This window comes from Vicia villosa, linkage group LG2 (assembly GCF_029867415.1).
Source record: "Vicia villosa cultivar HV-30 ecotype Madison, WI linkage group LG2, Vvil1.0, whole genome shotgun sequence".
Classification (NCBI taxonomy): Eukaryota; Viridiplantae; Streptophyta; class Magnoliopsida; order Fabales; family Fabaceae; genus Vicia; species Vicia villosa.
The window spans coordinates 17,961,124-17,987,730 of record NC_081181.1 but is presented as its reverse complement, the minus strand read 5'-3'; the positions used below and the strand labels follow the sequence as shown (position 1 = coordinate 17,987,730).

The 26,607-nt window shown below is 35.4% G+C and overlaps 1 protein-coding gene across 1 annotated transcript; it reads left to right on the top strand.

Annotated features, from left to right (window-relative positions):
* The first annotated feature begins 5,193 nt into the window (after positions 1 to 5,193).
* On the top strand, positions 5,194 to 26,023 carry LOC131645966 (uncharacterized). The gene is made up of 5 exons (XM_058916152.1): positions 5,194 to 5,454; positions 5,506 to 6,101; positions 6,198 to 6,222; positions 6,271 to 7,279; positions 25,734 to 26,023. Exons 1-5 carry the CDS (start codon positions 5,194 to 5,196, stop codon positions 26,021 to 26,023), a joined length of 2,181 nt encoding a protein of 726 aa, XP_058772135.1.
* Positions 26,024 to 26,607: the final 584 nt, after the last annotated feature.

Sequence of the window (26,607 nt, the reverse complement as noted above, 5' to 3'; positions counted from 1 at the left end):
ATGTCAGGTTAAAGACTATTAAAAAAAAATTATAATAAGTCAACCTATATTTTCATATATATCAAAAATAGGTTAAATAGGTTGACCTATATATTATATATATTAAGAAAAAAAAGTTAAATAAGTAGACTTATATATGCATATATATATATATATATATATATATATATATATATATATATATATATATATATATATATATATATATATATATATATATATATATATATATATATATATATATATATATATATATATATATATATATATTAGTACAAAGGTTAAATAAGTCAGACTATAGTCCGACCTATAAGGTTTCTAAAGTAATATGAATTAATTGAAAATTATAATGAAAAGTAGATTTTTAAATAGACTTTCGGATCAGACCAAACTTTTAAAAAGGTCAGACCAGACAAAAAAAAAACCTACAATAGGTTATAGACCAGGCTCAGGCCTTGTAAATTTATCTTTGACCATACTCAGGTTTTTTAAGTTTATCGTAAGTCATGCTCAGGTCTTCTAAAGCTTAGTCTAGCCTATTTCCACCCCTAGTTGCTATGTTGAAATTCAATGGTTAAGAAAAAAAATTGACCCTAATGTCATCCCCGAATTTTCAAGAGGTATTCTTCGATATCGAACAATGGTGTCGTTCGTGAGAATTGACTTCCAATTCTTGCGATTTTCCACAATCAGATCTTGTTTGATGCGTAAGCTAGTTCATTATAACTAAACACTATGATAGGAGAGGATAACTTCTATTGAGAATTCCTTACCACTACTGACCCATTGACGAAAGAGTTTCATAGTGAGTATGACGAAATAATCATTTCCACTACCAACCCATATATAACGAGGTGTATTGTCTAAAGGACAAAGTCGTGTGGGTTCTTATACCTAAAGCGGGCAATACCTCCTAATTGCAGTGGTGCGGACTTGAAGTCGACCAGAATATTAGCGCTAGAAGAAGGAGAACACCCTTAACATCCTTTTAAGCATGTCAATCACTTGTGAGTATCAACCATTAACCTTCATAAATATTTTGGAAAGGAAGGTGATACTTCTAAAAGAGGTTGAATAACCTTATAAGTGATTGGAAGGATAATTCAGCCTCAACCCCATCTAAAAGGATTACGTGTCAGGTAACTAGCCACATAACATTGGCCAAAAGTGACCCCAGGGGAAGGGCGCATCATTAGAGGCCTAAACGGAGAACCCGCCTCAAAGTGAGAGGTCCAAATGGTGTCCAAGCTAAGTATTTTGGAAAATACATTTGGGTTTTTCAAATCAGAGTCAAAAAAGTAAAGCAAATTAAGTCACAGCTGGTGCGCCCCCTAGGAGCTAGCCATTCCAAGGACGTAGGTGGAGGATTCCAGAGACGTCAAACTCGAACTAGTCTTAAACCTGGGGGCAGGGAATGGGACTCGAGTCTTGTTCGGGGATTATCCCCAATGATGTTGAAGAATTACACCAGTTCTCAACAAACTAGGCAGGTAAACTTTATGCCAGCTCTCAACAAGTGGGATCAGTAAGAATTACGCTGATTCTCAACAAACAGGATACGTAATGACGAAATGCGAAGGATCGCTCCCATTCCTAACAAATGGGACGGTTCAAACAAAACATAGCAAACTACTTCAATTCATGATAAAGAGAATGAGCGAAGCAAAATCAACCTAAATATGTCTTAACCGAATGCATACATATCAATGAAGGAAAGAAACAACTCAAAAACATCAAACAATGAAATCATGAAAGAAGAAAGTTTAATTAATATAGTATTGGTGATGTCATTACAGAGCCCAAAGAGTAGCTAAGGCACATAGGTAGAATCAAGACATAACAACTCATTCATCATGACCTCCACTAAGGCCCCTCATTATTTATGATTATAGCATCATCATAAACCACTTTCTCCAGGCCCGTCTCTGACTATGGAACATGAGTATCCAAACACAACAACTCCACTTGATCTGTCGCATATTCAATGTCTCCGAAGATGGTCTTAAGATCTCATCAATGGCATCATCGACTCTCCTCTTCATTCTCGTCAACTTCTCATTATGAGTCTCCCGCTCTTTGGCCCGAGAATCTTTTTCTTTTTAAAGAGCGTCTTCGACCACAGAATATTGAGAGGTGAATATCGTTAGGAAAGTTTTCTCCTCTTTAAGAGCTTTATATTTAATCTCCAAAGATGCATGTAACTCAGACACATTGATAGCCAAAGTAAAAAGGGAGTCATGGGTATCCACCTTCTTTTAAAGGCCAAACAATTGAGCCATATCTTTCTAAAGATCATACAACTTATCTTAGAGACGATACCAATCTTTGACAACCACAACGTACTTGCCCTTCTAGGTATCTCTCTCCTTAGAAGAATTGTCATAAGCCAAAGCATCTCATCGGCCTGCAGCCACCATGAACATCAAGGATGCATTGTGGAACATGTGGAACACAACCTCTTGGAATAATTCATTTTCTCCGCATCAAGAAGATTCTTGAGGTAAGCAAGATCCTGCTCAGACACAAAAGCATGTGCCTCTTGCGAAGTATGGTGTACCCGAGACTGATAGACTGTATAAAATTTAAAGAGAGTGGATGGAATTTCAGCCCAAACTCTCAATCGAGCCTTCTTCCTATCAAAGAAACATTTCATTGCGGCCACGCGACCTGGTGCCATTGTATCTTCAAAGAAAATGAAGAAGATCAATATTTATCCATTAAGAACAAAAAAGCAAATAACACATCAATTTCAGCTTTCTCTCCTCATCAAATAGTTATATTCTCTTGTGAACATCAATAACATATATTATAGCTCAAGTGTCAATGGGCCATTTCTTTTGCATAGATGATGCAACATCTAAAGCGTCATCCCCATCCTCATAGCATAGGACCTCCCAGAATGTTGTCGGGTATTCCTTCATTAATACTTCCTTTGGAGTCAGAAAATCCAAAGAAACAAAGTATGTATGGAATTCTCAATTAAAATGGTTCCACACCTAAATCTTTTGAACTCGATCATCACAACTAATCATTCTGACCTGGGAAAAATCATGTACTATAGATTTCCCCCGGGGATCCTGTAGAAGATAGCGTGAGTCTCTGTAGTTCAGGAACATACCAAGAAGAAGTAATATTCAAAGTCCCCAAAATATTTGAGTACATGCTAAACTAATTGACCTCCCGCCGTAGAAAAACTATCCTCTGACAACAAAGGTTGCCTAGGGAGGCAAGTTCCATGGCAAAAAGATGGAATAAAAGATCCAGGGATGCTTTCTAACCCTGGTATTCGCACAAAAAGATGAACACTTTCACAAAATCCCATGTATTAGAGTGCAACTGAGAAGGTGCAATCTTCAAATGTCTTAACACTTCTTCTTCAAATTCATTGAAAGGAAAATTCAATTTTAGTATAGTAAACAAAAACTCATAAAGAGGGATGATACACCCGCCAAAGTAGCTAAAAATCCTCTTGTTAGAGTCTACAAGGACGGTCACTTAGTCATTAGATGAACCTATATCTTTTAGGGCATTTTCCACTTTGATCATTATGTCAAAAACAAAGACATTCCTTAGTAATTTGTGATCCACCCATGATGTCGATCTGCATCAGTCAGCTCCAGAGACGAGAGACCTTCATGACCTATAGGTGGAGGCAGCGCCAACTAGACACAATTGTTAGATTTTGAAGTTTGTTTTGACGCTTAATCTCAGCCTCGCTCGAACCCCTAATGTTGCATATTTCTATATGACCTAACAAAATGTTGATGTATCTGCTCATCTTGGGTGATAAAATTCACATGTTATAAAGGATCGACATGAGGGTAAATCCCTAATGACCCCTCGAGAGGCAGAACAACATTATCAGTTCGAGCACCACCGGTAGGTTTCTCAATGCTCTCATTAAAAAAGGCTATATGACTATTTCAAAAAGCCATCCCCAAAAATAAATTTATTAGAAGCACCATTAGTTTTAAAGTTATCAGAAAAAACCATAAGACTCGAATCAGGTAGAATATGCGACCGAGAATTAGTATTTGAATCATTTAAGATTTATGTCCCACAGATGGCAAAAAATCACCACCTATAAAACTATTTTCCAAATCATTCATATATATATATATATATATATATATATATATATATATATATATATGAGGAGGGATATTCTTACTCCAAGAGTAAGATATCAAGACTTACTCCACATCTTGACCAGTGGCGGTTCTAGTGCCCAGCTAGCCTGGGTACCCGCCCGGGCTCAACCCCTATTTTATTTGTATTCCGCCTAATTTAATACTAGAGTTTTAGATAAAATTAGGGGCAAAATTAGTCAAAACAGGGTGTAAAAATCAAAACAAATAAATAACCAATAGTCCAGGCCCAACCCAATTAATTATTAATGAATCAAAACAGAAATTAAAAAAAAAAAAACCTTAAAACAAAACCCTTAACCTTCTTACAAAACTACAGGTAAAAAGCTTTTGAAAAAATTAAAACTCTGCCGCTTCATCTCTCCGTCGTGACCCGTAAGGTGATAATCTCCCCTATCTTCTTCTTTTATTTCTCCAATTTCCACTTCCATTTTTTGACTGCTTGTGTTTGTGTTGTGTTTAGTTATTGTTGTCACAGACTCACAGTAAATTAAAAGGCAAAAAGATAATAAAAATTGAAACATGAAACTATGAGAAAGTTGTGTTGTGTTGTGTGGTGGTAGTGTAGAGAAGAGAAGTAGGACAAGTGTAGGTACTAGGTAGTGTATGTGTAATGTGTCTAGGACTCTAGGTAGTGTGTGGTCTTGTGTTAGTTAACCGAAAAAGTGTATAGTGTTGTGTTATTTTGTTTTGCAATTTTTTTTAATAAAAAAATTAATAATTGAAACTATAAAGAGAATTAGCCAATTAGGTGTAGGTAGTGTGTCTAGTTTTGTCTAATTTACTTTTTTTTTCTCCATTTTTTAAAATTGGTATAAACATGTGTGAATTAGGTTTAGTTATTAATTGGTTTAATCTAACAATTAGTTTAATTTATTAATTTATTTATTTTATTTATTTATGTTATATTTTTATTATTATTTAAATTAATTAGAATTAGTTGTGGGCTTTAGAGTTAAAGGCTCTCGCTTACTTACCAAAATCGGACCATTTTACTTTCAATTTAACTTCATATTTTATTTTTCTAGATAATTAAATTTCAGAGATGAGAAAGTTTTTGGTTCCTAGAGCAAGTATTGAGAATGTTAATGTTGTGCAACCGGAAGCCGAAGTAGAAGAAACACCTCCTAATGTGGCCAATGAATTTAATCCAACTGAGATTGTACGTGATCCAGGATGTAGGAAACAAATTCATGAGTATGCTATAGATATTCAAGACCAAGTGAGGAGGGCATATATATTGAAGGGTCCAACGCAACCAGATTTAGCAATATTTCCTCGTACTCAATTTGGGAAGTCTTCAAGAGCGTTTTGTAAAGCATGGTATAAGAATTATACATGGATTGAGTACAGTGAGTCGAAGGATGCAGCTTATTGTTTTTATTGCTTTCTCTTTAAGCCGCCCGGGAGGGCCGAACACTTTGGTTATGAAGTCTTTAACAAAGACGGATTTAAAGATTGGAAGCTTGCATCTAAAGGCTTCAAAGATCATATTGGTAGTCATAATAGTAAGCACAACTCATGTATGAAGCACTATGATGATTATAATAATCAAAGACAAAGTGTGACAAGTATCTTTGCTAGAGAAACTAGGGAATCAGAAGAATTGTATAAGATTCGTTTGACTTGTTCTTTAGATTGTACTAGATATCTCATAGCACAAGGCATTGCTTTCCGTGGCCATGATGAAAGCTCTACTTCTCTAAACAAGGGCAATTTTAGAGAGATGGTGGATTGGGTAAAATCTAATGATGAAAAAGTGAGAGATGCTTTTGACCGTGGGCCAAAAAATTGCACAATGACTTCTGGTGACATTCAAAAGGAGCTTGCAACATGTTGTGCACATGAAGTTACCAAGGTCATTATGGAAGAGCTTGGTGAAAGACAATTCTCTGTGCTTATTGATGAATCGCGTGATATATCTGTCAAAGAACAAATGGCGGTGATGTTGAGGTTAGTAGTTGTATTTTCCAATTTCTATTACATATTATTCTCCATGCCTCCATATAACATTGTTGAGTACATTTGACTTTTTATTTATATTGCTAGGTTCTTGAATGACAAAGGAAAAGTTGTGGAACGATTTATTGCTCTACATCATGTCAAATATACTACATCTGAGGCACTAAAGGATGCTCTTTATGGTATTCTTGATCGTCACACATTATCTATTTCAAGGATACGAGGGCAAGGATATGATGGGGCTTCAAATATGAGAGGTGAATTTAATGGTTTGCAAAGAAAGATTCTAGATGAAAACCCTTATGCTTTCTATGTCCATTGCTATGCTCACCGTTTGCAATTGGTGGTTGTGTTTGTTGCTAGTAGTTGCTCATCTATTCATGATTTCTTTGAGTATATCTCCTTGATTGTAACCACAACAAGTGCATCTTGCAAGAGAAGGGATGCTTTGACAGAGGCACAACACCAATGTATTTTGAATAGGCTTGAGAGTGGTGAGACATCTCAAGGAAAGGGCTTGCACCAATCATCTAGTCTCACTAGATCTGGGGATACTAGATGGGGTTCACATTATACTACCTTGATTCATTTGGATGAGATGTGGTCCTCCGTGTTAGAGGTGCTTAGTATTGTTGATGAAGATGGATGTGGACCATCTCAAGCAGCAGGTTTGATAGAAAAAATGGAGAGCTTTAAATTTGATTTCATTTTGAAGTTTATGTTAAAGTTGTTTGGTATCATAAATGAACTTTCAAAAATCTTGCAAACAAAAGATATTAATATTGTGCTTGCTATGGAATTAGTTGATGATGTTAAAGCTCGATTGGCTACATTGAGAGAGAATGGTTGGGATGATTTATTTATTGATGTCCAAGAATTTTGTGTTGCTCAAAGTATTCCGGTGCCAAACATGGATGAAGAAATACCGGTTCGGGGTCGTTCAAGAAGAGAAGGGAGGACTGTCACTAATCTTCACCATTACCGTGCAGAGATTTTTTATGTTGCTATTGGAAAAATATGTGTGGAGATGGATCACCGGTTTAGTGAAGGAAGTAACATTGTGCTGGATTACTTCTCATGTCTTGACCCCAAAAACTCTTTTTCCAAGTTTGATGTTGATAAGCTTGTTCGTTTTGCTGATATTTATCATGCAGACTTTTCTAATGATGATCGTGTGTAATACGGTGAACTGACTTTTTATCGAAATGTCGCGGTTAAGCATGAGTCGCCACCGACTTTTATTTTATCCAATTAGGAAAGGCTAAAAGAACAGGAAAGACCTTTTGAAAGATTTTGAGTTCGGGGAGTAAGTTATACAAAGGGAAGGTGTAAAGCACCCTTTGCATCCATGGTTATCCATGGGCTCTTAATTGCTTAGCTCACTTTGAAAATGTTTGATTTGTTTGAAAAGTTGTGTATGAATAGAAATTCGGATAAGAACTTTAGCTTGTAAATAAGCGTAGTCTTTTTGGTAAGTATTTGAAAATTAGTGTGAAAAGTAATTTGATTTTTAGAGCAAGCAATTAGTAGCAACTACCCTAAGTTTGAAAATTCGTTCTTTTAGCTTTTCAAGCGAAAGGATCTATCCATGCCATAAGAGGACAGGAAGCCTTTCAATTGGATGTGAAGGGTCATCGAATTATCGTTCGCCATAAGACTGTCCCATGCCATAAAGAGGGCAGGTAGTCTAAGGCAAGGATATAATAGTCATTTAAGGCATCATGCGAGGATACCTTAGAAATTGGGACAATCGTCACATTTTTACCGAGGCAACTTCGAGGGAGTTTCAATAACTTTGAAGGCAACATTGCTTTAGGTATCCTCGGAATCGAGGGACTTTGACTATTTAGCATACTTAGAGGCAACAGGTTTATAAGGCAACAAGCAACAAAGGCAACAAGAGGGATTACCCTAAAGGTGTGTGTGTGGCACAATCACGTGATTAATTCAGATATTGTTATCTTGTAATTAGTGATCTAATTCTGTTAAAGGCTTGCACTCCCTATTTTACTAACCACACAGAGAAATAAAGGCAGAATTAAAGCCCTACGCTATTACAATAAACACCTGCGGGGATGGGGGAAATTAAAAGACAGAAATAAGAGAAATCAATAATTAGTTTTATCATCTTGATCTTGAACCTTGATCTTCCTCGAACCCTTGGTCAACTCTACAAATTAAGAGGAAAATAAATAAGGGTGAGTGCGTAACAAATTCATTAGTAATTGGAACAAACTCTATTTTAATCAAAAGGAAAAAGAATTAAAATTAAAATGATATTTAAACAAAAGACGGGGAATCAGAACTTAGCTTCTTAATCTGATGGTGCGTAATCGGAGAATCTTTGATTAACCCTGAAAAAATCAAGAATGAAGAAGAGAAAGGTTAGTGCATTGACTGATCTAAACCCTAGTTGATCACAAACCCTAAAGGTTTACAAACCCTAAAGGTTATTTAAGAAAACTTATTGTGACCCAAAGAGGTTTGTAAGGGTATGTTAGGGGATAATACCTACCTGACAGTGATTAGTGATCATGAAAAATAGTTAGAATAAAATCAGGGTTTAAAGGTATAAAACATTTAATTAGCCCAAAAACTTAATTATTAAACTAAATTAATTAATTAAAAATATGTACCACAAATAAGATTTTTAATATTTAGAAAACAATTATTCTTTTAAAAAAAAATCGGATCTTCGATTAAATAAATTCAAAGGACATGAACATAATTATTCAAAAGATATTTTCAAATAGTTTAAATAAAGAATTAAAATAGAAAAGAAATAAATAAAGAAAAAGAAAAAAGGCTTATGTAATTAATTAAAAAATAAATAAATAAATTAAAAGGAAAACTTAGCTTTGGATCAAGTGTGGATGCCTTGTGAATGTCCATGGTGCAACTGCATATTCTAGAACGTTGGATCTGTTTAGACTGCGATCTGGTGGTGCTGATTTGAAGGCATATGGTAGACATGTGTACTTGAGAAGCGCTGGATCTGAGAATGAATTTAAAGAGAAAAAAAACATTGCAGATAGCTGGAATCGAACCCAGGTTTCAGTGGTTATAACCATATGTTTCTCGCCATTGTGTTGCACGTTAGTTGTTGTTAAAGGGACCAACGATTATAATTAAATAAGAAAACATATCACAAATGTGAAATTAAACAAACAATTCAAACTGGGGTCCACTATTGCGCAGCAGCCAATCAAAAGTGGGAGAGAAATTTGAGTCGGTGGACCATCTAATAAAACATCATGAACGAGCCACGCGTGCTTTGACCGTGCCCTAACATCTTCAGGTCACCGCCGGCGGCGGTTTATTCATCTTCTCCGGCGATGGAGACTTTCTAAACCTGCGATGCTTAACCAAAAAAGACAAACGAAAAGCCCAGATCCGCTAATTCTCATGCTGCAATTTCAATGGAAAAGTTAGTTATCGATAATAACACCCGCAGGTATGAAAACGCAGGGATCGTCCTTTAACGCCCTAACCATGGCAAAGACTCACTCCGGCGCGTAAACCCCTGAACGATGGTTCAAAACAGTCCTAAACTTCCCCATGATCATGTTTATATGCATTAGAACCACTTACAAGCCATGAATGAAAAAGTTCACGATTCAAGAAACTTACCTCACCGGTGCAATCGAGGGAGGCCTTTATGGAATGCTTAGAGACTGGCTGGTGCTATTGATCAACTCCTGGGGACTTCTGGAGATGATTGGTGTAACTTGTTGGCCCTGAATCCTTCTTAAACTCGCTTTTTCTCTTGCCCTAGTTTCGGTAAACTTTGGATGTTTAGAACTCTAGCTCTTGCTTCTCAGCTCCCCTCTAATTTTCGTCTCCCCTAGATCTGAACAGACTTAGATATATATATGGGACATTTAGGTTAACAAAAGTGGTTCAAATCTTTGATTGGAAATAAAGGAGATTTGATTCAAAAATCATATGAAACTTTCTAATTTTGAGACAAATCTTGCTCCTTTCTCTCTCCACGAAATTCTATTGATTTAATCTCCATATATTTCTCAATAATCCCATGCAAATCCTTGATTATTTCCATTATTTTATTCAATTTAAATTGAATTTAAGTAATTAAATTCAAAGTAAAAATAAATGATAATAATAAAAAATGAATATAAGGGAATATGGGTCGTGGATGGTCTATGGATCAAGTTCCAAAACCAACACTTAAGCCCATTTGGTTAGAAACTCAAAATTCTCCACTTTGCTTTTTGTGCACTTTCTCAAAATCGCCCAACTTGTGCAAGTCATAACTCGTTCGATTTTTATCATATGGAAGTGTTCTAGGACTTTTTGGAAAGCTCAAGATGTCTTCTACAAGCCACTTTGGAAGCTTTTTTGCATTTGAAGATTTTATCTTGATGATATGGCTCTTGACAAAAAATAGCTTTTTGTGATCTTCTAGAAGGACCTGTAATGTATTGGCTCATATCTCTTTTGAGGAAGCATTTCTTGACCTTGGGCCCAACATCAAAGTTGTAGAGAATCAAATTTCCTTGAGAATGAGCTTTGGTTGAGGAATTTCTGAGAAAGTATGAGAGAGTTATGGCTGGTCAAAGTTTGGTTGACTTTTACCTATAAACCCTAATTTAGAAACTTTTGTATTTGTTTATTCTTGATATTTTCTTGATGAACCATGATCAATCCTTGATCAAATGGTGAATGATACTTCAAAATGAGGACGTTAACCAAAAATCAGAAGTTTTGATTGTGGTTTGACCATAGTTTGACTTTTAGGTTAACCAGTCGATTATTGATCGTTTGAGCAGTTGAGTGGTCAATCCTTTGAATCATAGCTTGCAACTTGTAATGAGGATCCTTTGAGGCATATGAGAGACCATGGAGTCCATTGGAGGTATCAGAACCTGATTTTTCTTTGAAAAGATCAAAACCCTAGTATGAGGGTTGTTGTTTAGGAGAGTGTACAGTCAGTCAAATCTTGAGCTTCTTCTATTCAAATGAGCTTGAGTATAAAAATGTGGTGGGCAAATTTTAGGGTATGACAGCTGCCCTTGTTCAGTCTTCTTATTCCTGAGGATGTAGATTGGCTTGCGTGCCTGTCGGAATCTGAAGGTAGACGAGGATTGAACACTAGAATACCAAAAAATTTGCCCTTGCCGATGGTGAAGGGACTTTTTGGAGACGGGCTTGAAGATGCCGTCCAAGTGTTGGGAAAGATATATGAGACGGGCTTAAAGATGCCATCTGATAGATGCCATATGGATGTTTGGGAGTGTGAAGTGAATTGATTGTAGTGACTCTATTGTCATGACTCCATTGTCGTATTGTCTTGATTCGATTGTTATGATCGTTTCTGAACTGAATACCGGGATTTAAATATGTGACTCTATTGTCGTGATTCCATTGACTTCTTTGTCGTGATTCCATTATCGTGACTTAGTTGTCGTGATTCCATTATCGTGACTCAGTTGTCGTGATTCCATCATCGTGACTCAGTTGTCGTGATTCCATTATCGTGACTCAGTTGTCGTGATTCCATTATCGTGACTCAGTTGTCGTGATTCCATTATCGTGACTCGATTGTCGTGATTCCATTATCGTGACTCAGTTGTCGTGATTCCATTATCGTGACTCAGTTGTCTTGATTCTGTTATCGTGACTCAGTTGTCGTGATTCCATTATCGCGACTCAGTTGTCGTGATTCCATTATCGTGACTCAGTTGTCTTGATTCCGTTATCGTGACTCAGTTGTCGTGATTCCATTATCGTGACTCAGTTGTCGTGGTCTTTTCTGAATTGCGTGTCGTGATTAAGTCTGTTTCTTTCTTTGATTGTGTCAGCACCATTCGTGGTGGCCGAATTAGGTCTTGGAGAGATGATCGTGTCAGTACCGTTCGTAGTAACTGAATTAGATCATAGATATTTGTTTATCTGCTTGTACTTGTATCCTGCAAAAGGTAAAGTTAGTCTTTATGCAATGTCATGATACATGTATTATGCAACGAATCTCTCAAAATAACTGAGAAACTTGTGTGTTATGTATGAATTTATTATGAGGTAATGTATGCAATGTATGAATATGTTTATGACATATGATATGTGAATATGATTTATGTTGTCTTGATTGAGAAGATAGATCTTTCTGTTGTTGATCTTATCTTGGAGACGCTTGGTGGGGATTTATAATTTCTACTTGGGGATGATCAGCAGCTTGATGTACCCTGATTGGGGACAAAAAGTATTAGTGACCCATGTTGGAGAAGAGAAAGGTGTCGGGGAACCGGCGATGTCGAAGATGTGAACTCTGTTGAGGAGCTATGTCTTTTGTTGGATGAGAACATTTGAAGATATCTTCTTGAGGATTGCTCTGTGGGGATATGATTTTGTGAAATCGGAATTGCGGGAAGGCCTGGATGCCTTGAATATTGCTCCCAGTATTATAGTAACTATCATTCCTGGATTTGATTAGGACACGTCACTGAGTATTGATCAAGATGTCGAACTGGACTTGTATAGATTTGCCCCTGCTAGTAGGAGCTTTGGAAAGATTCGCCTCGTGAGGACTTTATGAGATGTACACTATGGGCGACATGCCCCTAGTACTTAGTATGATGCCCCTGACTGATCATGAAATAGTTTGAAATCCACTTGGGATTTATGCCTTTGACTTTTTTGGCATTTAAGAGATTCTCAGAATCTTGACTTGATTGCCCTCGATTGATTGGGCAAAACGTGTCGTGCCCCTTGTATACATAAGAGACATTGCTTCTGAAGTGATTTTGTCTGTCGGGATAACTTTTAGTCATTAGTTGTACCCTGTGCAAATTCTTTCTGTTGCTAACATTTGAAATTATGTAGCAGAATATGTTTAATAAGGAATTCATGAGATGCAATGCATACGTCTGTCTTGAGTTTTTTGAAAAACCTTAAAACAGGAGATGTAAAAGCGTGCTCTTTGTAAAAACATGTTATTTGTAACAATGTGATATTTGTAAAAACGTGATATCGACTCAGCATTTTTGGTAACCTTAAGGAGTCAGGATACCTTTTGGTGACAGTATTCTTTCGAACTAACCATGCTTCCATTAGGAATTTCAAGGGTTGTAATGTAGCTTGGTTCACAGTTTAAGAAACAAAGGATAAAGGCTCAAAGTTTATTTGTACCCACCCCTCTTCGTGATGATCTTCAGTCCTAAGCTCAGTTAATTCAACTTATGCATTCAGGTCCCAAGAGACTTTTGGATTTGCACCTTTGATAATGATGATGGTTCACAAGCAAAGAGAACTTTTGAGATGACAGTCACTTCTTCCTTTTGGTAGTCACAACATTGTGTCGTTCAGGAATTTATTGACTTCTCTTTTTTCATCTTTTTGATATCCCTAACTTTTGCCTGAACTGTCTATTTTGAGCTTACAGTCAGCGGGATGCCTTGATTTTTGCCTAAGTCATCTTTTTGATTTTTGACTTGGCAGGCCTTTTTTGTATATATGTTTTTTCCATTATGTTTTTTTGAAAGATATTGACTGCCTTGCTTAATGATTGATGAACCATCATTGGCTTTTGATTGACATCTCCAACACTTCTTTGATGTGTGCAGATGAACGCTTGTGATTGAAACCTTTGTTGAAAAGTGTACTGAATGATTCTCTTAAAATAGATTGCACAGCCAAATGAACTGAGAATTACCCTGCCCCAGGTTATGATCAAGGGTTTTAATTAGTACAAGAAAGAAACTTCAACTTCTTAGGCTCAAATGGGTTGACGAGGGATTAACATCCTTATATCTCCATTGTTTAGGAATTGAAACAATGCCTGTACATCGTCAACATGGTCTGTTCAAGAGCATACTGTATGAGGTTGCGGTATCATTTTCGTCATCCTCCCTTTAAAGGTATACAACTTTAACATGAGTTGAGTATCATAAAACATACGCAAAGTAAAGACATAATTTAAAATGAGTGATAGTGAAATAAATTATTCAAGACAAACATATGCAATGCACTAATGATGATTATTAAAACAGCTAATGTCTATCATAAGTCGAATGTTTAAACAAACAGAATAGAAATCAGCGAATGAAAAGTAAAACTAATGATCTGAAAGCGCATCCTTCTAGCCATCCACAACATTAACAGTCACATTAGAAGCCTCAGGAGGATCAAATTCAATTTCCCCAGCATCGATCATATCTTGGATTTTGTTCCTCAATGTCCAGCAGCTATTCGTATCATGACCAGGACTATCAGAATGATATGCACACCTCACATTGGGATTATAGCTACGAGAAGAAGTACTAGGATTCTTAGGGGGATCCTTTAAAGTGATCAATTCTGACTTCAATAGGTGTTGTAATGCTTGAGCCAATGACATATTGATCTTTGTGAACTGACGCCTAGGCATGTCTTGCTTGTTTTTGCGACTTTTTTGAGGTGTCGGTGTGGAGATCAAAACTGCCCCAACAGATTGGTCATGGTTACTCCTTTTCTGACCATACACCTCATTGGAATCTGACTTCCCATTGAAATGCTTCTTTGTAACACCTGAGGATGTAGCAGCTTGGATCTTACCACTTCGGATGCCATTCTCGACACGTTCCCCAGTCAAGATAAGATCAGTAAACCCAGACGAGGAACTACCCAGCAAGTGACTATAGAACGGACCGGTCAGTGTACTCATAAACATATCGACCAATTCTCTGTCAGCTAAGGAGGGTTTAACTCTTCCAGCTAGATCTCTCCATTTCTGAGCATACTCCTTGAAACTTTCCTCGGGTCCCATAGACATGCTTTGTAGTTGCATGCGAGTTGGTGCGAGGTCAGCATTGTATTGGTATTGCTGGTAGAAAACAACAACCAAGTCTTCCCAGGTATGGATGTTGGTGCTTTCCAAATGATAGTACCATTCTAATTGAGTTCCAGATAAGCTCTCTTAGAAAAAGTGGATCCATAGCTTCTTATCGGCAGTATGAGGTTGAATCTTCCTTACATAAGACCTCAAGTGCAGCTTAGGACAAGAGACTCCATCGTATTTTGCAAAAATTGGAATTTTGAATTTTGGAGGTATAACAACTCTAGAGACGAGTCCTAGATCTTCAAAATCCAGTCCAGGTACCTTCTGAATTTCCATGGCTTTCATACGTTCCTCCAACAACTTGTATTTGTCATCAGGATGTTCGTCCTCATGATAATAATCCTCTTCTTCTTCAGAAGGCTTGGCAGAATCATGGTTACTTTTTACATCAGTTTTGATACTAGCATCATCATCTTGCTTATCCTCATCACTGTCTTCAGAAGTTTCAGCATCCCTGAGTTGCAAGATCGGTCTAAGCTTTTTCACCTGAGTCTTCTTACCTTTCTTCTTCTTCTTTTTAGTCAGCATGGCTTTCAGCTCTTCTTGCCCCTTGGACAAATTCAAAATCAAGGCTTGGAACTCAGTGTTTTGAGCTTGGAGATCCTTAATTGATTGTTCGAGATTCATGATGCTGAAATAAACAGCGAGGAAGGATGAGAAATCCATCATAGGAAACCTGTTATGCGATGTTATGAATGCAAATGAAATGTTTTCAAGGAACTTTGGGAATTTAGTTAGCGACATTAGAAATTTAATCAGTCACAGCTTCATCTGAAGAGCCTTGGCTTTCGTTTTTAGGCGTCCTTCCTTAAGAATCAAGCTCACCATATCAAGTGGGTCATCGCCTCTGATTCGGGATACTTCTGAATTTGAAAATGCATGGATAGAGGAAAATAAATCCTCTTGCCTCTTGATAGGTACTGTGTCTTTGAATTGGAAGGTATGTGGCCAGAGGAAAATAAATCCTCTTGCCCCTTGATTGGGAAATCAACCTTTGATAGAGGTACCTGAAATTATGCGCCCTAAATCCCTAAGATCCTTGAAAGGGTTAGTTAAATCATGTTATGCTTATAATGTCATGATGTCATGATGTCATGTGAATGCAGTTCATTAGGCAAAGCGTAAGGTAGTTGTAAACTCGGTTTTTTGAGGCGAACTGACTCCTTGCTCTTTTTTGTCTTTGATATTTTTTATTTATTTTTGCAAGAGTCGCCATCGACTTTTATTTTATCCAAATATATTAGGAAAGGCATAAAAGAACAGAAAAAGACCTTTTGACAGATTTTGGGTTCGGGGGGTTGGTTATACAAAGGGAAGGTTTTAAGCACCCTTTGTATCCATGATTATCTATGGGCTCTTAATTGCTTAGCTCACTTTTTAAATGCTTTATTGATTTGAAAATAGAAGAAGTGAAGATGGACAATAGGTCACATAGGTCTCTGAAGAGTTTCACCGGGAATAATGCCCTTCAAATACCAGATGAAAGTTTTGAAAATAGATAAGAAATTTTGAAAATACGTTGTTTGAAAATGAAAGTGTTTGAGCAAGCAATTAGGAATTATCTACTCTCAATTTATAAGATCTTTCCTATGCATTTAATACTTTTCTTAAATGATGGTATGATTAAAAAAAAGTAATAAGAGGGAAAACCATAGAAGTGCAAGTGTGCAAAGTGCTTTTTTTTTAAAGTTTTATCTTGATTATTAATGTTTTAGCTCAAAGGTAAAAATATGGTCCAAGTGGACAAAAGGAAGATGACGGAAACATAAACAATGCGTCCAAATGGACAAAGAAAAAAATAGCGGAAGCATAAATAATATGTCCAAATGGACAAAGAGAAAATAGCGGAAACATAAATAATATGTCCAAATGGACAAAGAGAAAATAGCGGAAACATAAATAATATGTCCAAATGGACAGAGAGAAAATAGCGGAAACATAAATGATATGTCCAAGTGGACAAAGAGAAAATAGCGGAAACATAAATAATATGTCCAAATGGACAAAGAAAAAATAGCAGAAACATAAATAATATGTCCAAATGGACAAAGAAAAAATAGCAGAAATATAAATAATATGTCCAAATGGACAAAGAAAAAATAGCAGAAATATAAATAATATGTCCAAATGGACAAAGAAAAAATTAGCAGAAATATAAATAATATGTCCAAATGGACAAAGAAAAAATAGCAGAAATATAAATAATATGTCCAAATGGACAAAGAAAAAATAGCAGAAATATAAATAATATGTCCAAATGGACAAAGAGAAAATAACATAAACATAAACACGATGAATGATAAAATAAAGTATAAAGCAAGAAATATAAAGAACAATATAATAAAATGCGGAATTTAAAGTTAATTGTTAGTATGTTAGCACGCGAATCATCTTGAAGCTAGTCAAGTATATCCACGATGTTAGTGAAGATCGATGGTGAGTGAATGATGATCTCGGATTTAAAGTTAATGAAAATTTATCAGAAGCTTGATAGAATCATAGCGACTACACGATAAATTTCCAAAAGTCTTAAATCAACTGCATACAATCTCTGCCATATTTGATCTTTTATTCCAATTCGGGACAAAAAAAGATAAGAAATAATATTAAGTAATATACAAAAATAAATATAAAAACAAATTAAACTTAATTCGATTTTTTTTGTGATTTTTTTAGAATTGATTTTAAGTTAATTAACAAACTAATTAAACAAATAATTATACAAATAATTAAACTTAACAAGAAAAATATTCTTTTTTATGTCAAGAATTAGATTATAAAAAATATAAACCTAAATCTAAAAGGAAAATATTTTTGGAGTTTTTTGATTGGTTGAAAATAATTAAAAAAAGCAATATTTACATAATTACTAATTAATTAAGCAAAATAAATTAATTATGAAAATAAATAAAATATTTTTATATTAAAAATTAAATAAACATTCTATCAACTTAAAACTAAAATTAAAACATTTTTTTTTGAGAAATTGAAAATATGCATAAATATGGAGTTTTTAATTCATGAACTCCTAACACTACTACATATTAAAAATTATATTGTACTTACTCTATGATGTCCCAAGAGTGGAATAGAGTGATTGAAATTGATTGAAAGTGGCTATTTGAATGAGCCTTGATTTTTACAAGTTTCTTGAAACTTTTGCAAAAATATAAACTTAAGCTATGACTTTGTGGTGATTATTGTTGTTCTTTGTGTTCCTCCCCCTCTTTTTCCTCTCCTTGAATGAAGAAAATGAAGCTCTATTTATAGGCAAAGAGATATGATCATAAAGCCTTGCAAGTGGAAATTGTCATGATTGATTTTGTGGAAAAAGAATGGAATATTCTTTTATGCTAGGTTAAAAAACTTAACCATAGTTTAATCACTCAAGTATTATTCTCTTCAATCTTGCAATAATATCTTTAAGCATCTTGAATTGGTCTTGATTGGCAACCATAAGCATCTTTGATAATATCTTTGAATTATCTCACTTTAATTAAACTTTAAATGAATAAAATTTAATTAAAATGAAATAAAAATGTCATGAATCATGGATATGTTGTGAATATCTTTAAACATATGAGAATCAAGATTGAATCACAAAATAATTGGCCTTTTTGAAAAAAAAAAAAAATTTTGGTCATTACTTGTTTCATGCATTTTTCCAGAAAAGGTGAACTTCATCAAGGCATATCTCCCTCAATTTTGATCCTATGAAAGTGTTCTTTTACTTTTTGGAAACCCCAAGATGTCCTCTACAAGCCACTTTGGAAGCGTTTTTGCATTTGGAGAAGTTATTTTGATGATATGGGCTTTGACAAAAAACTGCTTTTTCTTGATTTTGAAAATGACCTGTAATGTTTTGGCTTATATCTCTTAGGCGGAAGCATTTCTTGACCTTGGTCCCAACATCAAAGTTGTAGAGAATTGAATTTCCTTGAGAATGAGCTTTGGTTGGAATTTTTCTGATAAATTATGAGAGAGTTATGGTCGGTCAAAGTTCAGTTGACTTTTATGTAAAAAACTCTAATTTTGCAATTTTGAGTTTTGTCGATTTCTGAACTTTTCTTGATGAATTATGATCAACCATTGATCACATGATGAATATTTTGACAAAATATGGATGTTGACAAAAAAATTGCATTTTTGACTGTCTGTTGACTTTTTGGTCAAACTGGTCGTCTGTTGACTGTTTGAGCTGTTGACTGTGCGTCCGAGCGAATCGAAGTTTGAAAATTTTCGTGGTGGTACTTTGAGATATATGGAGATCCATGAAATCCATTTGAGGTCTCAAAAACTCGTTCTCCTGGAAAAAAAAACAAAAACCCTAGTTAGGGACTGTTTGTGTAGGAGACAGTTAGGCGTACCTGATTTTTATGCAGTGTTGAGTCTCTGTTGATCACGTGATTATCAGAAGACTTCTAGAACAAAATCGTGGAAATTTGAAGTGCGAAAAATTGATTTGACTGATGGTACAAACACGGAGAATTGCGCTGATAGCGGGTTTGACTGGTAACTAGCTGTCCGGATATTAACGTAACAATTAAAGTGAAAACTTAACAGTTAAAGTTAATTTTTTCTTTTTGTTTTTGTTGTGTTAATGGTGAAAAATTTATTTACCTGAGCTGTTAGAAAAACACAAACATAATAAATAAATAAAATATATTGTACGCGAACGAAATTACCGATAATAACCTTAAAAAAATATTTAATGCACAGAAAAATAAATATTTAACACACATAATATTATCTTGATAATTAAACTACCGTACGACAGATAGTACAACATTTAATACTAACAGTACAAATATTACATAATATAATGAACAGTACGACAAATAAAATAAACGGTACACTATTTGAAAGCGAAAGATACAACAAACTTTAAAAATGACGATTAAAAACCCATGCTATAAATAACAACATATAGATGAACGGGAGTGTAAGCAACCCAGGTCCACATTTTTCAGGACTATGCAGACAGAAAAAGGACATGATCACCACCAAAACAGTGATGACCATAAGAAAAAACGTATCCATCCACTTTGTCATTTTTGCCGGGGAAGAAGAGAAAATAATTATGAGATAGAAGTTTGAGAAATTTGGGAGATGAGTGAAATTTGATGTGAGAATTTATGGAAAAAATGAGGAGTATTTATAGAGTGAAAAGAGAGAGAGATAGAGACGTTGGAGATGGAATGGTACCGTTTGAATAGTAGTAGGATTTGGAAAAAAAAAGTATGGTAGTTTTTGAAAAGAAAAGGGGTATAGAATAAAGCTAGAAAGAGATTTGAAAAGAAAGGAAGATATTTAAAAAGAAAGAAAGAGATTTTGAAAAAATAATATAGTATAAAAATAAAAATTAGTGGGAAATAAAACCAATAATAATTTAATTGTTACCAGTATAATCTGAAACCCGGACTCCACGCCTGCAAATTTTAATTCTGTACCAACTGCGTCAGCATTATTTATCTGAAAATAAATCTCAAATAAACAGTGTATGAAGTGATAAACAGTATTTGGCGTTTATGTAAGAATAAATTTAACAGCGAACCAAAATACTGTATAAAAAATTCTAAAAATTGAGTATTCATAAAATCAGGATATTTATGAAATAAAAATCCAAGATTGTATAAAACTCCAAATTTTTAGACAGAAGTCTGTTGACTTCTCTTTGAAAAAAAAGACGCGGGCAAATTTTGGGGTATAACAATAATGATCATAACACTTAGAAAATTATGGGATCTCAGAGGTCAAAAATTGGGGTGCAACAGTAGTAAGGACTAGTGAGTCCCACAAGAAAAACCTGCAAGAAAACCAAAGGGTTAGTAGCAAGCACAGACAAGTCACACAAGTGTCCTTAGGTTTAAAGGCTCGCATGAAGTTTGTAGGTAAGTACCCTCCCCACTGAAGTTTAGTTGGTTCAACCTGTCCTATGTAAAGACGGGTTCTAGGGAGCTCATATCATTGACCTTTCTCGAAGGCGCTTATCTCAGTTCGGCAATCGAATCACCGACCGAGAAGGTCCTGAAAGTCTAGTCCATATGAGTGTAGCTTCGAGTATCAATCAACTTCAGTCGGAACCAAAGCCAGCCATCTCGCTACTTTCTAATAGGCCAAAGTCAAGTTCAACTAGGGTTCTAGGGGCAAATTAGTGCTTAATGACACCACGCAGCAGCCAAGTGTTTCCTCAAGTCGGATCCCAAGGAACACCAGGACAAACAAATGTGTCACACTAACGATGGCCACCATATCAACCACATCAGTATACGCTGTGCAGTCTCCTTGGTCTCATGCCATTTACCTAAGGTTCTCAGATCCGGGTTAGGATCTTTCACACAATTAAATACCTAAAACAACCTTTAAAAATAAAGCAAACAAATCAAACAATTTAAAAATGAATCATAAACTTTAAGGTAACCCCTCTTTTATTTGAAAGCATCCCCAGCAGAGTCGCCAGTTCTGTAATACGGTGAACTGACTTTTTATCGAAATGTCGCGGTTAAGCATGAGTTGCCACCGACTTTTATTTTATCCAATTAGGAAAGGCTAAAAGAACAGGAAATACCTTTTGAAAGATTTTGAGTTCGGGGAGTAAGTTATACAAAGGGAAGGTGTAAAGCACCCTTTGCATCCAAGAATTTTGTGTTGCTCAAAGTATTCCGGTGCCAAACATGGATGAAGAAATACCGGTTCGGGGTCGTTCAAGAAGAGAAGGGAGGACTGTCACTAATCTTCACCATTACCGTGCAGAGATTTTTTATGTTGCTATTGGAAAAATATGTGTGGAGATGGATCACCGGTTTAGTGAAGGAAGTAACATTGTGCTGGATTACTTCTCATGTCTTGACCCCAAAAACTCTTTTTCCAAGTTTGATGTTGATAAGCTTGTTCGTTTTGCTGATATTTATCATGCAGACTTTTCTAATGATGATCGTGTGTAATACGGTGAACTGACTTTTTATCGAAATGTCGCGGTTAAGCATGAGTCGCCACCGACTTTTATTTTATCCAATTAGGAAAGGCTAAAAGAACAGGAAAGACCTTTTGAAAGATTTTGAGTTCGGGGAGTAAGTTATACAAAGGGAAGGTGTAAAGCACCCTTTGCATCCATGGTTATCCATGGGCTCTTAATTGCTTAGCTCACTTTGAAAATGTTTGATTTGTTTGAAAAGTTGTGTATGAATAGAAATTCGGATAAGAACTTTAGCTTGTAAATAAGCGTAGTCTTTTTGGTAAGTATTTGAAAATTAGTGTGAAAAGTAATTTGATTTTTAGAGCAAGCAATTAGTAGCAACTACCCTAAGTTTGAAAATTCGTTCTTTTAGCTTTTCAAGCGAAAGGATCTATCCATGCCATAAGAGGACAGGAAGCCTTTCAATTGGATGTGAAGGGTCATCGAATTATCGTTCGCCATAAGACTGTCCCATGCCATAAAGAGGGCAGGTAGTCTAAGGCAAGGATATAATAGTCATTTAAGGCATCATGCGAGGATACCTTAGAAATTGGGACAATCGTCACATTTTTACCGAGGCAACTTCGAGGGAGTTTCAATAACTTTGAAGGCAACATTGCTTTAGGTATCCTCGGAATCGAGGGACTTTGACTATTTAGCATACTTAGAGGCAACAGGTTTATAAGGCAACAAGCAACAAAGGCAACAAGAGGGATTACCCTAAAGGTGTGTGTGTGGCACAATCACGTGATTAATTCAGATATTGTTATCTTGTAATTAGTGATCTAATTCTGTTAAAGGCTTGCACTCCCTATTTTACTAACCACACAGAGAAATAAAGGCAGAATTAAAGCCCTACGCTATTACAATAAACACCTGCGGGGATGGGGGAAATTAAAAGACAGAAATAAGAGAAATCAATAATTAGTTTTATCATCTTGATCTTGAACCTTGATCTTCCTCGAACCCTTGGTCAACTCTACAAATTAAGAGGAAAATAAATAAGGGTGAGTGCGTAACAAATTCATTGGTAATTGGAACAAACTCTATTTTAATCAAAAGGAAAAAGAATTAAAATTAAAATGATATTTAAACAAAAGACGGGGAATCAGAACTTAGCTTCTTAATCTGATGGTGCGTAATCGGAGAATCTTTGATTAACCCTGAAAAAATCAAGAATGAAGAAGAGAAAGGTTAGTGCATTGACTGATCTAAACCCTATTGATCACAAACCCTAAAGGTTTACAAACCCTAAAGGTTTTTTAAGAAAACTTATTGTGACCCAAAGAGGTTTGTAAGGGTATGTTAGGGGATAATACCTACCTGACAGTGATTAGTGATCATGAAAAATAGTTAGAATAAAATCAGGGTTTAAAGGTATAAAACATTTAATTAGCCCAAAAACTTAATTATTACCCTAAATTAATTAATTAAAAATATGTACCACAAATAAGATTTTTAATATTTAGAAAACAATTATTCTTTTAAAAAAAATCGGATCTTCGATTAAATAAATTCAAAGGACATGAACATAATTATTCAAAAGATATTTTCAAATAGTTTAAATAAAGAATTAAAATAGAAAAGAAATAAATAAAGAAAAAGAAAAAAAGGCTTATGTAATTAATTAAAAAATAAATAAATAAATTAAAAGGAAAACTTAGCTTTGGATCAAGTGTGGATGCCTTGTGAATGTCCATGGTGCAACTGCATATTCTAGAACGTTGGATCTGTTTAGACTGCGATCTGGTGGTGCTGATTTGAAGGCATATGGTAGACATGTGTACTTGAGAAGCGCTGGATCTGAGAATGAATTTAAAGAGAAAAAAAACATTGCAGATAGCTGGAATCGAACCCAGGTTTCAGTGGTTATAACCATATGTTTCTCGCCATTGTGTTGCACGTTAGTTGTTGTTAAAGGGACCAACGATTATAATTAAATAAGAAAACATATCACAAATGTGAAATTAAACAAACAATTCAAACTGGGGTCCACTATTGCGCAGCAGCCAATCAAAAGTGGGAGAGAAATTTGAGTCGGTGGACCATCTAATAAAACATCATGAACGAGCCACGCGTGCTTTGACCGTGCCCTAACATCTTCAGGTCACCGCCGGCGGCGGTTTATTCATCTTCTCCGGCGATGGAGACTTTCTAAACCTGCGATGCTTAACCAAAAAAGACAAACGAAAAGCCCAGATCCGCTAATTCTCATGCTGCAATTTCAATGGAAAAGTTAGTTATCGATAATAACACCCGCAGGTATGAAAACGCAGGGATCGTCCTTTAACGCCCTAACCATGGCAAAGACTCACTCCGGCGCGTAAACCCCTGAACGATGGTTCAAAACAGTCCTAAACTTCCCCATGATCATGTTTATATGCATTAGAACCACTTACAAGCCATGAATGAAAAAGTTCACGATTCAAGAAACTTACCTCACCGGTGCAATCGAGGGAGGCCTTTATGGAATGCTTAGAGACTGGCTGGTGCTATTGATCAACTCCTGGGGACTTCTGGAGATGATTGGTGTAACTTGTTGGCCCTGAATCCTTCTTAAACTCGCTTTTTCTCTTGCCCTAGTTTCGGTAAACTTTGGATGTTTAGAACTCTAGCTCTTGCTTCTCAGCTCCCCTCTAATTTTCGTCTCCCCTAGATCTGAACAGACTTAGATATATATATGGGACATTTAGGTTAACAAAAGTGGTTCAAATCTTTGATTGGAAATAAAGGAGATTTGATTCAAAAATCATATGAAACTTTCTAATTTTGAGACAAATCTTGCTCCTTTCTCTCTCCACGAAATTCTATTGATTTAATCTCCATATATTTCTCAATAATCCCATGCAAATCCTTGATTATTTCCATTATTTTATTCAATTTAAATTGAATTTAAGTAATTAAATTCAAAGTAAAAATAAATGATAATAATAAAAAATAAAAATATAAGGGACTATTGGTCGTGGATGGTCTATGGATCAAGTTCCAAAACCAACACTTAAGCCTATTTGGTTAGAAACTCAAAATTCTCCACTTTGCCTTTTGTGCACTTTCTCAAAATCGCCCAACTTGTGCAAGTCATAACTCGTTCGATTTTTATCATATGGAAGTGTTCTAGGACTTTTTGGAAAGCTCAAGATGTCTTCTACAAGCCACTTTGGAAGCTTTTTTGCATTTGAAGATTTTATCTTGATGATATGGCTCCTGACAAAAAATAGCTTTTTGCGATCTTCTAGAAGGACCTGTGATGTATTGGCTCATATCTCTTATGCGAAAGCATTTCTTGACCTTGGGCCCGACATCAAAGTTGTAGAGAATCAAATTTCCTTGAGAATGAGCTTTGGTTGAGGAATTTCTGAGAAAGTATAAGAGAGTTATGGCTGGTCGAAGTTCGGTTGACTTTTACCTAGAAACCCTAATTCAGAAACTTTTGTATTTGTTTATTCTTGATATTTTCTTGATGAACCATGATCAATCCTTGATCAAATGGTGAATGATACTTCAAAATGAGGACGTTAACCAAAAATCAGAAGTTTTGATTGTGGTTTGACCATAGTTTGACTTTTAGGTTAACCTGTCGATTATTGATCGTTTGAGCAGTTGAGTGGTCAATCCTTTGAATCATAGCTTGCAACTTGGAATGAGGATCCTTTGAGGCATATGAGAGACCATGGAGTCCATTGGAGGTATCAGAACCTGATTTTTCTTTGAAAAGATCAAAACCCTAGTTTGAGGGTTGTTGTTTAGGAGAGTGTACAGTCAGTCAAATCTTGAGCTTCTTCTATTCAAATGAGCTTGAGTATAAAAATGTGGTGGGCAAATTTTGGGGTATGACATCGTGGAACAATAAGGGAGCAACTTGAGACTTATGTACATCAAGTGAAAAGGCATGCTTCATTTACTTCTTGTGAAGATGTTCAAAGTTTGGCTATGAAGATGGTTCAAACTGAGAAACATTTGGTATTTCTATTGGTCTACAAACTCATTGAGTTGGCTTTGATATTGCCGGTGTCGACAGCATCCGTCGAAAGAGCTTTTTCAGCAGTGAAGATTATCAAGTCTAATTTGCGCAACAAGATCAACGATGTGTGGTTCAATGACTTGATGATATGTTACACCGAATGAGAGATATTCAAGTCACTTAAAAATGTTGATATTATACGAACATTCACCGCAAAGAGGTCTCGGAGAGGGCATTTACCTCCTAATTTTATTTAGCACACTATTTACAGATTAGGTTTCATCTCTCTTATGTAGCACATTTTATGATTATTTATATATTATGTCACATGTAACTCGCGGTTTAAAATTTTGCCCAAGCTACCTAAAATTCCTGGCTCCGCCACTGATCTTGACCATTAATTCTTCTCAATCTAATGGTTAAAATTAATGAATATTATTTTATCTCTCCTCATATATATATATATATATATATATATATATATATATATATATATATATATATATATATATATATATATATATATATATATATATATATATATATATATATATGCTATTGCAAATATAAAGGAATGAAAACTATGAAATATGAATCATGGATTGAAAATGGTATCTAAAACGAAAGTGATTTAAAGAGACAAAGAAAAATGAAAGATTGAGGATGACATAAAGAACACACTACTCTGATAGGAAAAGGAAGGCACATTAATCAAGGATTTTCATAAGTTTGAAGAAGAAAGGTGATT

What these genes read in the sequence shown, in the direction of transcription:
- LOC131645966 (XM_058916152.1), top strand. Translation starts at nt 5,194, where the DNA reads ATGAGAAAGTTTTTGGTTCCTAGAGCAAGTATTGAGAATGTTAATGTT. An exon ending in AATTTGGGAAGTCTTCAAGA is followed by an intron (nt 5,455 to 5,505) that starts GCGTTTTGTAAA and finishes GAGTACAGTGAG; the next exon opens with TCGAAGGATGCAGCTTATTG. An exon ending in CAAATGGCGGTGATGTTGAG is followed by an intron (nt 6,102 to 6,197) that starts GTTAGTAGTTGT and finishes TTATATTGCTAG; the next exon opens with GTTCTTGAATGACAAAGGAA.